Source organism: Tenrec ecaudatus, chromosome 18 (genome assembly GCF_050624435.1).
Source record: "Tenrec ecaudatus isolate mTenEca1 chromosome 18, mTenEca1.hap1, whole genome shotgun sequence".
Classification (NCBI taxonomy): domain Eukaryota; kingdom Metazoa; phylum Chordata; class Mammalia; order Afrosoricida; family Tenrecidae; genus Tenrec; species Tenrec ecaudatus.
Genome location: NC_134547.1, coordinates 13,881,484 through 13,895,076, shown reverse-complemented (window position 1 = coordinate 13,895,076; position 13,593 = coordinate 13,881,484). Strand labels below are relative to the sequence as shown.

Genomic DNA, 13,593 nt, shown 5'->3' with positions numbered 1-13,593 from the left:
TGATTTAACATCCAAAAATCCATCAATATTATACACCACATTGAGAAGAGAAAGGATAAAAACCACATGATAATATCCATAGATGGAGAAAAAGCATTTGACAATATCCAGCACCCATTCCTAATCAAGACACTCATGAAGATAGGATTGGAAGGTAAGTTCCTCAGGCTGATACAAGCTACTTATGAACAGCCAACATCATAGTCAATGGAGAAAAGACAAAAACCATCCGACTGAAAAAAGGTACAAGGCAAGGATGCCCCCTGTCCACACTTCTATTCAATGTCACTTTGGACGTTCTTGCTAACAACCTAACTCAGCAGAAGGACATCAAAGGAATCCAAATGGGAGAGGAGGAGGTGAAACTATTGCTGTTTGCAGACGACATGATGCTGTACATTGAAAACCCCAAAAGCTCCACAGCTGGAGTATTTACAGCAAGAGAAGAATATGGAAGAGGGTCAGGATACAAGATCAATAGACAGAAGTTGGCCGGTTTTTATCTTTTTAATTCAGAAGGGACACTGAGGCAACATCTTCACGTTCTAAATGGCAGAAGCCTTTTGACTGCCAACATGAAAATAATGATATGGCCGTACCCGAACTTAGGCTCCGGAAAATACTTTGAATGCAGCCCAGGGAGCTAAGCCCTCCGCCTCACCCCACTTCAGGCCCCAGCCTATCCACCAATTGTTCAATTGTGCCAAAGCTAGTGCATGATTACTGAAAATCTCTGTTTTGAGCTGTCTGAAATCTGATGGGGTATTTCCCTAGCCTTAACGACGTGGAAGACATTGATTGCAAATTTCCTTTCCAGCTGATTGCCATCGAATGCGATGTTCCCCTTAAGTCCCTGCCAATGGTTTCTAATTAATAGTCCAATCCTGTAAGGTCACAGTCTATGGATAAGGGGCTACATAAACCTGCAAGATTTAGCACAAATGAAATTGAAAGTCCATCAGCTGATCTTCCAGTGAGTGAGCAGTTGGTTGTCACAGTCCAGTCATCTTTGTACACAAATCTTCAGTCACGATAGAGCCCCAAAGTGTCTCTCTGGCAGCCTCAGCAATGGTAGAATGGTAGGAAGGAGGATGAGAACCAGGAAGGCAACAAGGGCCGTACTCATGAATCCTCGAGGCTGCCTTCATGTTTCGAGAACTTCAACAGGACTGCCTTCTCTTCTTCCCGGACACACATGACCTGGTCCTTCCTTCCTGGGCCTGGACAAACTTGATGTTAGGGGGAATCCATGTACCCTATCCCTCACCTGAAAAGACACAAAGGAAAGAGCCCCTCCCAAGGGCAGTGAGCAAACCCAGATCACAGACGCCATTGTTGTGTTTCCACCAGGTCTTCTCTGGATCAACTTTCTCCGCAAGGACAGACACGTGTTTGTCTGTCCCAATGATGGAAGCTTTGAGGAGAGAGGGTTTTATGAGTTCATACAGTTCAAATGAAGCTTGTCAGGCACAGCTCGCCCTTTGACTCCCCCTTCTGTTTAATAATTGAGATTTTAGAGTGTCATGCACCTGTTCGATATTTCCGATATTCTGTCAATTCCTGGAATGTTGCTTTCCCCAACCTTCTGTGATAGGTCCTTTCAAATCCACCCCTGTCGGGAGCAAGGTCAAGTCCAATGACCCAGATCAGGGGGTTCTTGCAGAGTGACTCTGCTGGACCTTGCCCTGAGCCATGGTGCTGTGACTTAGCTCTCTCAGGGTTTAGTGACATCAAAATGGGAGCTGGGCAGGGCGTGGTTTGCCGAAGGCATAAGGCATAAGGCATTCGTGTAGGCGGACTATCTAGAGCGGATAGGAAACCACACCCCAAGAAACTCACTCCCCTAATAGAATCTGGCCCTGTAGGACAGACTTCCCACTAGATTCCTGCTCTGGTGGCCACGGCAGCTGCAATGTGGGACCCACTTAGCGCACTGGGCGCTCTCACAGCTGCATGGCTTCTGCTGGGGGCAGTGTGGAGAGTGGGCCGCGTGATCTACATCTACCTTCTGCCCTGGGCTGGTCCGGGGGATCAGTGGATCCGGGCACAGGGAGCCTGGGCAGGTAGGCAGGGTTTGGCGCTGCGAGAGCAGGGGTAGGGATGAGTCAATAGGAGAGCAGGAATGCAGGCAAGGATGGAGGGAGGTATGAAGCAAGAGGAAGGAAGGCTGGCCTGTGCTCTGCAAGGAGGCACCAACCCTTCTCTCCTAACCTGAACCTGGACAGGTGAGAGCAGCAGATGTGTTGTAGTGGATCAAGCATTGTGCTCCCAACACAGGTGGGTTTTTAACCCACTCGCTTTCTGGGGAACCAAGCTGTGGCTGTCTATTTCTGTACAGACTCCCACACACCCACTGCCGTCCAGATGATGACCCAATAGGACAGCGAAGGCTGGCTCTGAGGGATTCTGAGACAAGACATCCTTAGGCGAGCCTTTCCACAGCCCTCATTTTTCTTCCCCTGAGTAAGCTGGTGGGTTTGAACTGCCGACCTTGCTGTTAACAACCCATGTGGCCACGGGCCTATTCTGTAAAGATTTCCAGTCTCCAATCCAGCTCCTAGTACTGAGTTGATTTTGTATTGTAGCAGCGGTAGGTGGGGTTTCTGAAACTGTAAGTCTTCACAGGAGTAGTGGCCTACTCTTACTCTGCTGCCTTTGAGGTTAGGAGTTCAAGGCTTACAGAGAGCAACAGCAGCACAAGATCACTGCCATGGAAAGCCTTGGGAGCATTTCTCCTGCTTCCCATGGGATTGAGGAGTCTGAATGGAAATGACCCCACAGCAAATCGATCCAAACCAAACCCCCCAGCAGGAGTCGCTCCTGCTTCACGGTCACTCTATGGGGCAGAGCAGAACTGTTTCTGTGGGGCTTCCCAGGCTGGAAGCTCATCATTTTCCTGTGGAGGAGCAGCTGCTGGGTTTGACGTGCCCATCTTCAAGTTTAGGGTCCAAATTGTCACTCAGTGTGCCACTAGGATTCCAGAGCATTTGTTTCAGTTTTGGAGGTGTGTGTGCGAAATAAGGAGGTTTGGAGGAGGCTGGGAATAAGGAGGGGCAGGGTGAGGAGGTTTGGAGGAGGCTTGGAATAAGGAGGTTTGGAGGAGGCTGGGAATAAGGAGGGGCAGGGTGGGCATGGGGAGATGGCAGGGAAAGCTCTGGGGTGAGCTGAGCTGTTCCCCCGCTGTTAGAACAGCTTGCTCAAGCTGGTGTCACTGGGACCCATGCTTCCTTCTCTCCGCAGTGGTGACAGGAGCCACGGATGGCATAGGCAGGGCCTATGCACACCAGGTGAGCTGGGATTGGCGTGGAGCTGGGAGGGGTGGGAGCTTCTGGGGCCAGCAGCCACGCCCACTAGAGCGAGCCTCTGTAAGGGAGACTGCCTGCCTCTCAGATCCACCTGCATCTTCAAGCCTCATCTCTGCCCCCTCTGCTGGGGCTGGGGCTTCCACTGCCTCCCACTGCCCCTGTGACTTCATGCTGCACACTGCTGTCTTCGATCCTCATGCTCATTTGAGTTTGCATTGTGTTATACAACCCATTTTAACGGTGACTTAACCATGATGCAAAAGAAAGAAAATGTTGTAAGGTTGATTGTACAATTCTTCTTGATATGGTAGCCAAGTCTCCTTGTGGTTCTTAGTCTCGCAGTCACGTGGTCGGTCCCTTAGCCTTTCCTCCATCAGCCAGGAAGCTCGTTTGCTTGTTAATGTGTCTCACAGGTCATAGTCTCAGGCCACATGAGGGGAAGGTGCCCCATAGACTCCTTGCTGCACTGAGTCTCTGCACCAGAGTCCCAGGGTGTCTGGTCTCGGCAGCATCTGTCGATTGCGACAGAGACCTTGAATGTACTTTTCCAAGGTCCTGGAGGTTCTCTTATCTCTGCTATTCTTTCAAAGAATGGCTCATCCTCATAGATAGAGAAGTCGTCCTGAAATCGACCAACGCTCACTATTAGTGGTGTACACACCCTATTGCATAGCCTGGCCCCACCAATCCCACAGCGGCAATCATAGAAACGTGGATAGAACAAATATATTTTGAAATCCCACTCCACCACAAGCTTTCTTCAAGTTTATGCACCAACCACTGAAGCTCTCACTCACTGCCTTACAGTGGATGTTGACTCCCCGCACCCCCATAGGACAGGACAGGACTGCTCCTGGTGAGTTTCTGAGACTAGCTGTGCACAGAATCAGAAAGCCTTGTCTGTGTGCTGCAGTCCGGCTGGTGGTTTCAACCTTGAACTTAGCAGCCCAACTCCCAACCATTACCCCACCAAGTCTCCTTACTCTAAAGCTATGGATGAGCAAATGCATTAATTTGGATGCACATTTTCAGTCTGAAATTGATCAAACATGCGCCCCAGATACATTGATAATGATTAGGGATTGGATGACAAAAAGATCAGTCATAGGAAAGTATGGCTTTGGAAAGAGAAGCACAGGTTGCATGCATACACCCTTCCATCATCCCCTGTAGTTTGCCAAGAGAGGTCTGAACATCGTCCTCATCAGTCGAAACATGAACAAGCTGGAGAAGGAGGCAAAGGAGATTGGTGAGACCCAGGGGGCAGGGGGCTGGGGCAGCAGTGGGGATGGTCCAGATATGGGCTGCAATGGACAATGAATGGGGACAGGGACTGGGTACGGTCAAGGGCTACAGCAAGGGAGGGGCCAGACACCAGCTTAGGGTCTGATTTGCTCCCTCTCTCCCTTCCTAGAGCGGCTTCATGGTACCGACACACGTGTCATCCAGGCTGACTTCACGGGGGGTTTCGAGATCTACGGGGCCATTGAGGAAGGGCTGAAGGGTCTGGATATTGGAGTACTGGGTATGTCCTGTGGCTTGGGTGAGGCGGGGGCAGTGGAGATGCCAGCCCCAAGTACCCCCAGGCTTAGGTAGATCCTGGGTCATCTCGCGGCCGCATTTCCTGGACTGCTGAAGTGACGCAAACCACGTGTTTTCTCTGGTTCAGTGAACAACGTGGGCATGAATCCCTCTAAACTCCCTGGCAAACTGTTGGACTGTGAGAACCCAGCTCAGGTGAGTGACACCTGGCCCTGGCTTCCCAGAATCACCTGGTCCTCTGACTCGTCACTGCCCTCTGTTGGAAAGCGGGCGCAATGCCCTCGCTTTGTTAGGACCGTGCTCTATACCGCCATCTGCAGGAGGCTGTTTTGGAAACTCCAAGCCTCTGATGACCTCGAGGATACTGACCACTCTGTGTAGCAGATGCGCTTCTGCAGTGCGCAACCAGGACCACTGTTGGCCCTGCTCTCACCCTTTAAATTTTTAACATTTTTAGTTGCAGTCATAATAAGAGTATTCACAACAAAGACCTCACCACCTCAGCAGGCATTTCCACACGTTGAATTCAGTGACAGTGACCCATTTCATGCTCTGGGAATCCTTCCCCAAATCATTCTACTCCTGGTCACATGCACTCAACGCCCACTGATGCGTCTGCCCTTTAAGATTCCAGGAATATAAATGTGTGTGTGAATAGCGAGGCCTGGTGGCACATTGGGGAAAGTATGGGACTGCTAACCATCAGTTCAGGGGCTCAAAGCCACCAGCAGCTCCGTGGGAGGAAGATGAGGCTGTCTGTTCCCATAAAGATGCACAGTCTCAGAGCCCTTCCCTGAGGTCGCTATGAGCAGAACAGATGTCAGTGGGTGTGAGTAGGAGTTGACGGGAGAACAGAGATGTGACTTACCTGCATAGGAAGGCCAGTGCGGCCCACTTAGGATGTACGGACTTACATGTACACATTTTTATTCATAACAGATTTTTTTCCTAGTTGAATCCATGTGTATATATATGCGCATATAGGTATAAGCTTACATGTATATATATGTCACCCAATACAAAACCAACCTGCTGCCATTAAATCTACACCAATTCATAGGGACTCGACATCAGGTTTCTGAGCCTGAAAATTGTAATGGGACTTGAGAGCCTCATCTTTTTTCCTCAGAGCAGCTGCTGTCTTTGAACCATCAACCTTGCAGTTAGCAGTTCAAGCCTTACCCAATGGGGTTGCCAGGGTGCGTGCTGATATATATTAAAAAATGATTAATTTTACAATGAGATTACATAGGAAGATGGTAATACTAAAGGTTCACAGGGGATTCAATAAAACATATAATTACACTTTTTTTTTTAACCTCTAAGAGGTGCAACGTTTAAGAAATAAAACTTATCGTCATTGAGTTGATTCCAATTCCTGGTGACCCTACAGAACAGAGCAGAACTGCTGCTGTGGGTGGATGTTGGTGTCAGTCTTCACTGGAGCAACAAGCCTCAGCTTCCTCCCATGGAGGGATTTCAAACCGCCGATCTTGTGACCAGCAGCTTCATTTTTAACCCGCTATGCCACGGGGCTCCTTCTCCCAAGAACTGGTTTCTCTTAAATTTTGGCATTACATCCCTGGGGGAAGGAGCCCTCTTCAGCACGACAGCAGGAGTAAAATTGTTGAAGCCGTGTAAGCGTTATCATGTCTATTCTCAACAATGAGAACACCATCAGTCATGTCCATGTAACAATGCTAAGTTAGGAAATCTGAGAAGGGGGGCTTCCAAGGGAGGGTGTGATTGAGTGAACTTCCTTTTCCTCCCTGCAGAGACTCTCGGATACTGTGAACTGCAACATGATGTCTGTGGTCCAGGTGAGGATGGGTGGGGCTGAGGCCACTTGGGCACACAGGATGGCCCTCAGATGACCTGCACTAGGGGGGTGGGGCAGATCTCCTAGGGGGAGGAACAGGATAGAAGGATTGGAAAGGGGAAGACGCGCCCTCCCCCTCTTTTCCTCAGATGACCAGAATCGTCCTGCCCCAGATGGTCTCCAGGTAGGAGCCAGCCACTTCCTCTGCCAACTTCCAGACTGTTTCCATTCTCCAGCTGCCTTGCCCACGTCTCCACCCTTCCCTCCCTCCCATTTGTCCCAGTTAAAGAGCTCTGCCCAATGAGTGGGGGTGGGAAAGCCCTGTCCCCTGCCCTCTGCCTGCCTGTCACTCCTCTCCAGAGACTGCTCTCTCCTCCAGGCACAAAGGGATCATCATCAATGTCTCCTCTATGGCTGAAAACCAACCCTGGCCATTCCTTGCCACCTACTCAGCCACAAAGGTACCCAACCCTACACTCCCATCCAGGCCTGGGCTGTCCACCCCTGCATGCTCCTAGGAGCATCTCCCTAAAACATCTTTTGATGGAAGGTTTCGGTGTTACCCGAATCTGGGTGATCCATCGAATCAGAATCCCACAGTCATGGAGTCGATTCTGACTCCTGGTGGCCTTACAGGACAGAACAGAAGTGCCCCGTGGGTTTCCCAGACTAAGGCTTCAGGGAACAGGGAGCCTTCTCTTCCTCTCCTGCTGCAGCTGGAGGTTTCAAACTGCCGACCTAGAGATTAGCAGCCCAGCCAGTCATCCAGAGGTGGGCAGATGTCTCAGGCAAAGCCTTATGTGTAGGATGTACACAGAACGGTTTATTGTAAGAGAAACAGGTTGGGAGGCAAGAGAAGGCACAGCCTGCCATCAGGGAACCCCTTGGATTGAAGAGACCACGAGACAGGCCAGGCTGGGAAGGGCGTGGCCTGTGGAAGCAGGGAAGGGGTCACAACCAGGAAACATTCTGTTTTCCTGGTGACCAGTGTGGCCAGGATCCTAGGGCTTCCACATCTACTCGGTGCTCTGGAAACACACTCTGGAGAGTGTTGGGTGGAGGGTGGGCTTTACATTCTGGGACCCTCTCTCTCTCCTCCTCCACAGGCCTTTGTACAAAGCTTCTCTGCTGCAGTGGGCGCCGAGTACCTCTCTGAAGGTGTTACCATACAGGTGTGAGTGGGGTAGGGGCGTGGCCCCCAATCGGGGTGATGGAGGGGCGTGGTCTCTCAGGAGGCAGGAGTGGGACCCCAAGGAGAGAAGACCAGATACCCTAGTGGGAGAGCAGCCAGTGGGTGAGATATTCGAGAGGGGGGAAGAGAAGGAGAAAGACCCTATCTTTCTTTTAAAACATCATTTATTTGGGGCCCATACAACTCTTCTCACAATCCATACATACATCAATTATATAAAGCCCATTTGTATATTCATTACCCTCATCATTCTCAAAATATATGCTCTCCTTGTAAGCCCCTGGGGTCAGCTCCTTATTTCCCCTCTCCCTCCTTGCAGCCCCTTCCTTCATGAACCCTTGATAATTTATATATGATTATTTTGTCATATCTTACACTCTCGACATCTCCCTTCACCCAGTTTTCCGTTGTCCATCTCCTAGGGAGGAGGTTATGCATAGATCCTTATAATCGGTTCCCTCTCTCTACCTCACCCTCCCTTTACCCTCCCTGTACTGCCACTCTCAACACTGTTCTGGATTCCCGGTGTTTCCAGTTCCTATCTGTACCAGTGTCCATCCTCTGGTCTAGCCAGATTTGTAAGGTAGAATTGGGATCACGATAGGGGGTGTGGAGAAAGCATTTAGGAACCAGAATAAAGTTGTATGTTTCATCGTTGCTACCCTGCAACCTAATTGGCTTGTCTCCTCCCCACGACCCTTCCATAAGAGGATGTCCAGTTGCCTACAGATGGGCTTTGGGTCCCTACTCTGCATTCCCCCTCATTCACAATGATATGATTTTTTATTCTTTTTTTTACACACATAGACAGAGTATATTTAAATTCATATAGCACAATATTTACATTAAGTTATACTTTAGAAACCAGAAAATGGAGTGCAGCTGAAGTTTGACAAGGGAGAAAAGCACACAAGGCAAAACAGAGTGAACAGTGAAAGCAGGAAGGATATCTGCTCTTGAGACAACTCCTGAGTTTCTTCGCTGTTGTCAGAAAACTACATCTTCTTAATCTGCTGGTCCAGATCATTAAAATATGGGTGATTCAGGGCCACTTTCCCAGAAATGCGCTTGGCAGGGTCATAGACTAACATTTCCGAGAGCAAATCCAAGCCATTTTCATCCAGGTTTTTGACGTGGGTCGCCAGGCTTTCTGGTCTTCATTTAGGAAAGGTGTTCTTACAGTCTTGTTTATTGGGGGTACCCAAAGCTCTGAAGATCCTGAAGAGTTGATCTATTTCTGAATCCCCGTGAAAAAGTGGTTTCTTAGTTGCTAGTTCCGCAAATATGGTGCCAATACTCCAAATGTCCACGGGAGTCGAATAGCAAGCAGACCCCAACAGGACCTCTGGAGATCTGTACCAGAGAGTCACCACGTCATGGGTGTATACTCTAATAGGTATTCTGAATGCCCTGGCAAGTCCAAAGTCGGCCAGTTTAATTGTGCCTTTGTCATCGATCAGTAGGTTTTGTGGTTTCAAGTCTTGGCGCAGAACTCTTCTAGAGTGACAAAACACAATTCCTTGTAGGATTTGGTACAAATAACTCTTGACAAGTGAAGACTCCATGAACTGACCAGGAGGGCTAGAGTCCAAATATTTCTTGAGGTCCATGGAAAGGAATTCAAAGATGAGATATAATCTGAAATCCTGCATAAGCACATCCTGAAGACTTACTATATTTGGATGACGGAGTTCTTTTAGTAGAGAAACTTCTTGAATTGCAGTACTTGGAACTCCTTCTTCTTCACTCTCCAGTCGGATTTTCTTCATAGCTACAATTTGACCTGTGATTTTGTGTCTGCCCTTGTACACAACTCCGTAGGTACCTTCCCCAATTTTCTCTATTTTGATATAATCTTCCATGGTTACTCAATACTTAATTGCAGATCCCTGCGGTGGCACGGGCGGCGGCGGCGGCAGTGGCTACCACCTCCCCGTCGCTTTCTCCCCAATTTCCACGAGCCAGGTTGGAAACTAAGTAGATTTTTTTATTCTTTGATGCCTGCTACTTCATCCCTTCAACACCTCGTGGTCACACAGGCTGGTGTGCTTCTTCCAAGTGGGCATTGTTGCTTACAAGCAAGATGACCGCTTTTTTCCTTCAATCCTTTAAGACTCCAGACACTATCTTTTTTGATAGCTGGGCACCATCAGCTTTCTTCATCACATTTGCTTATCCACCCACTTTGTCTTCAGTGTGTCGGGAAGTTGAGCATCATGGAATGTCAGTTTAATAGAAGAAAGTATTCTTGCCTTGAGGGAGTACTTGAGTGGAGGAAGGTCCTTTGCTTTACCCTCTCCTTTCTGCAGACGGTGAGCCCAGGTACGGTCTCCACAAACTTGACCTGTAATATGAAAACTGGATGGCTGGTGAGGGGTCCCCAAGCCTGGTCTGAGCAGGCGGTGCACACCCTCGGCCTCTCCTCCCACACCCCTGGGTGCCTCAGCCACGTCGTGCAGGTGCGTCCCTGGGCTGCAGGAGTCGGGGCACGTGTCCTGCTCTGAGTCCTCTGGCTCCCAGCAGGGGAGACAATCCCCCAATCCTGGGCTGGGTAGAGAGAGGGGGTGGGCTGAGAAGCCCAAGAGGGAGCAGGACACTGATCACTGGTGCTTCTCCTTCCTAGACCTTCCTGGTAGGTCTTCTGCCCTCCTGGTTTACCTGCAGTGTCTGGGCAGTGAGGCTTTGGGCTCTGCTGCAGCCAACAGTAGTTAAGAGAGTCCTTAAAGACCAAAGTGCCTCCCTGCTTAACCCCAAAGTTGCCCAATGAAGTTTGGCTCCAAGGTGGACCCTGTGAAAAGTTCTGGAGAAACTGGAAAGAATGTACCATTGTCAAAAACCAGCGGACCAAGGACCCCGACGACCACTAAGGAATCTGGGAACCATAAACGATGATGATGGAAAGTGACCATCTGGGGCTCTCCTGATGCTGATCGATCAAGAAGACCTGAGCCCAGGTTTCCAGCCAAGAGTGGCCCGGGCCATTCCTCATTTTTGTACAGTGTGAGGCCGCCTGGCCCTGAGCTTGGGGCTGATGCACGTGACCGCCTCAGCCCTGCTCATGCACTGGTTCTCCTCAGTTGGCCTGTACCCAGACAAGAAATAAATGCTGCTGTGTGCCACCCAGCTGGCCTGGTTGACTGAATTGAGTATCTTCTCTCGACCGTCCAATAGTCACCTCCCCCCCTCCCCAAGGCCAAAGGCTGGGGTAAGGGTTGAGGTAGGCATGGGGGCTGATCTGCCTGATTCCCTTTCCAGCATCCTGGTCCAGGAATGTGGGTTTTGGACTAAATGTGCAAGCTGACTGGTGTAGCAGAACTGGCTGCTGGGAAAAGATGTTTAGACCCCCGTGGAGAAAACAGAGTTCTTAACATGTGATCTAAGAGTCGGGCATAGTCATCTGGAGGGGTGGGGAGCATAGAACTATATCTATTCACTCACATAGCTTTGTGAATACGGGGAAAGCCACCGCTGTGCAGTTTTCAAGGGTCAGTTTTCAACTCTGTGAATTATTCTCCATGAAAAGACTTTAAAAGCAAGAGATGCCCAGCATCTATGAAACTGCAACCTGAGATGTAGTCGGTGAACATGCCATTCCGGCCATCATTCCTCATGTGATGGATGATAATTATGACCTCTGTGTCTGTGAGGATCATCCCATTTTGCTGGGAGTCTTGTCTGCTGTGCTATTAATGTGAAATTGAGTTTTGGTCTTCATGACAACTGTAAACCGATTCACTCCATCTCTTTCCTTGGCCATTGGGTCTGCTGAAAGATAAAAACACGTGTAAGCACCGTCTCAGGCACAGGGAGAAACCCCAGGACCATTGGGAGAGCAGTTTTGGGGGATCACCCCTACACAGCATCTACTTCTCTACTCGGTTCAATAATCCATTGCAATGACCACACAGAACACATAGACGGTACTCAAGATGAGGGGAAGCTTGTTAGGGAAGTTAACGGGTTGCCATCAGTAAGGATGAGCACACATTAAGGATACAGGTTTTGTCCAGACCAGCACCTACCCTTGGCCAACAGCCAAGTCTCTGCTCCTCAGTCTCTCAGCCCAGGAGTCCATGGCCTCTACTTTTCCCCATAGGCTGGGAAGCCCGTGACTCTGCCTCCGAGTTCTCAGCTCTTCTGTTGTGTCTTGTGGTCTCCGGCACAGGGCAGCCCCTTCTTCTTGCCCAAATGCAGGCAAAGATCTTCCCATTGCTCCTCTAGTGGCTCTTCTTGTTTGATCTTGGAATGGCTCTTGTACCCAGAGAAATGACAAAACTGACCGATCCCCAAGTTCAACTCCTTACTATAGTGACGGTGGCCCAGGACACGGCAGTGGTTCATTCTGTGTGCATAGGGTTGCGCTGGCCTACACATGACTCCATGACACCCAACAAATAAGCCACCCCCACCCAAGGTGGGAATTATAATGACTCTGGACAACACAGTGACAGCAAGCAATTGCTCCTGGGTGAGGACCCAGGAGTGCAAAGGTGCTGTCTAGGTCGCATGTCATATGAAGATATACCTGTAAGCCAAGGAACCCCAGAGAATGCTTGGAGTTTCCAGAATCTGGAAGAATCTTTCCCTCAAGTAGACAGAGACTTATGGCCCTGTCAACATCCTCAATTCAGATTCCCAGCTTCTAGAATTCTGAGGCAATACATTTCTGTTCTTATCCACCCAACTAGTGCTGCTTGGAAAATAGAGAAAGTATTTTAAAACAAATCTTCGACTTTATGCCCTTTCACCCATAAGAGCTCAGGGAAACCTCCTTACCCTATACTGATAAATGTTACTGAGAGAACCACCATGTTAATGTAAAAAGTCTTACAGACTAAACAGAAATGTCTTAATATTATCTAGTATCCCACTCATAATTGAAAGAGTCATTATCACTACTGGTCCTGAAGGGATCATCCATTCTGGATTTCCTGTGTTTCCAATTCCTACCTCTAGTCTAGTCAGATTTGTAAGGTAGAATTGGGATCATGATAGTGGGTGTGGAACTAGAGGAAAGTTGTATGTTTCGTCATTGCTACACTGCACCCTAATTGGCTTGTGATTCAAGTGAGTTTTATGAAAGGTGAAAGAAGTTTCAGGTTTACACAGGCACCTCAGAACACTTCACAGTCACACATGGAATCCCAAGGCAAGAGGATGCTGCATGACCTCTGAGGAGCAGCTTGAGAAGGAGAAGGGCCACAAGGCTCTGGATTCTGCTTTTTCAGGTCCTCCACTGGGAGGTGTGGCTGACCCCATGGGATGAACTGAAATCACTTGGGACAGGACCATGGAAGAGGGGATTAAGAAGAAAGTACCCTTCACAGTAGCTAAGAAAAAACCGAAATACTTAGGAATATATTTAACAAAAAATACTAAGACCTATACAAGGGAAACTATCATACCCTACTACAGGAAACCAAAAGCGACCTCCACAAATGGTAGAACATCCTCCTGCTCGTGGACTGGAAGGCTTAACATAGTAAAGATGACATTCCTACCTAAAACACTTAACAAGTTCAATGCGATACCAATTTAAATACCATCAACCTTCAAAGAATTGGAAAAACTGACCACCAATTTCATATGGAGAGGGATGAAACCCAGAATTAGCACAGAAGAAGAAGGACTTGCCTTACCCGATTTTAATGCCTATTACACAGCTACAGTGGTCAATACAGCATGGTACTGGCACAACAACAGACACTCAGACCAGTGGAAAAGAATAGAAAGTC

The 13,593-nt window shown here is 48.9% G+C and overlaps 1 protein-coding gene and 1 pseudogene across 1 annotated transcript; one reads left to right on the top strand and one right to left on the bottom strand.

Annotated features, from left to right (window-relative positions):
- Positions 1 to 1,912: 1,912 nt before the first annotated feature.
- Positions 1,913 to 10,725, top strand: LOC142431595 (17-beta-hydroxysteroid dehydrogenase type 3-like). The gene is made up of 12 exons (XM_075536617.1): positions 1,913 to 2,063; positions 3,241 to 3,287; positions 4,479 to 4,554; positions 4,720 to 4,830; positions 4,975 to 5,042; positions 6,623 to 6,667; positions 6,816 to 6,850; positions 7,046 to 7,127; positions 7,773 to 7,838; positions 10,168 to 10,317; positions 10,482 to 10,532; positions 10,615 to 10,725. Exons 1-12 carry the CDS (start codon positions 1,913 to 1,915, stop codon positions 10,723 to 10,725), a joined length of 993 nt encoding a protein of 330 aa, XP_075392732.1.
- LOC142431818 (cyclin-dependent kinase 1 pseudogene) lies at positions 8,854 to 9,820 on the bottom strand (annotated as a pseudogene).
- Positions 10,726 to 13,593: the final 2,868 nt, after the last annotated feature.

Excerpts from the sequence above, each read along its gene's own strand:
- LOC142431595 (XM_075536617.1), top strand. The coding sequence starts at position 1,913 with ATGTGGGACCCACTTAGCGCACTGGGCGCTCTCACAGCTGCATGGCTT. Across the intron at positions 4,831-4,974 it reads TCTGGATATTGGAGTACTGG|TGAACAACGTGGGCATGAAT; the intron begins GTATGTCCTGTG and ends TCTCTGGTTCAG. Across the intron at positions 6,851-7,045 it reads CTGCCCCAGATGGTCTCCAG|GCACAAAGGGATCATCATCA; the intron begins GTAGGAGCCAGC and ends TCTCTCCTCCAG.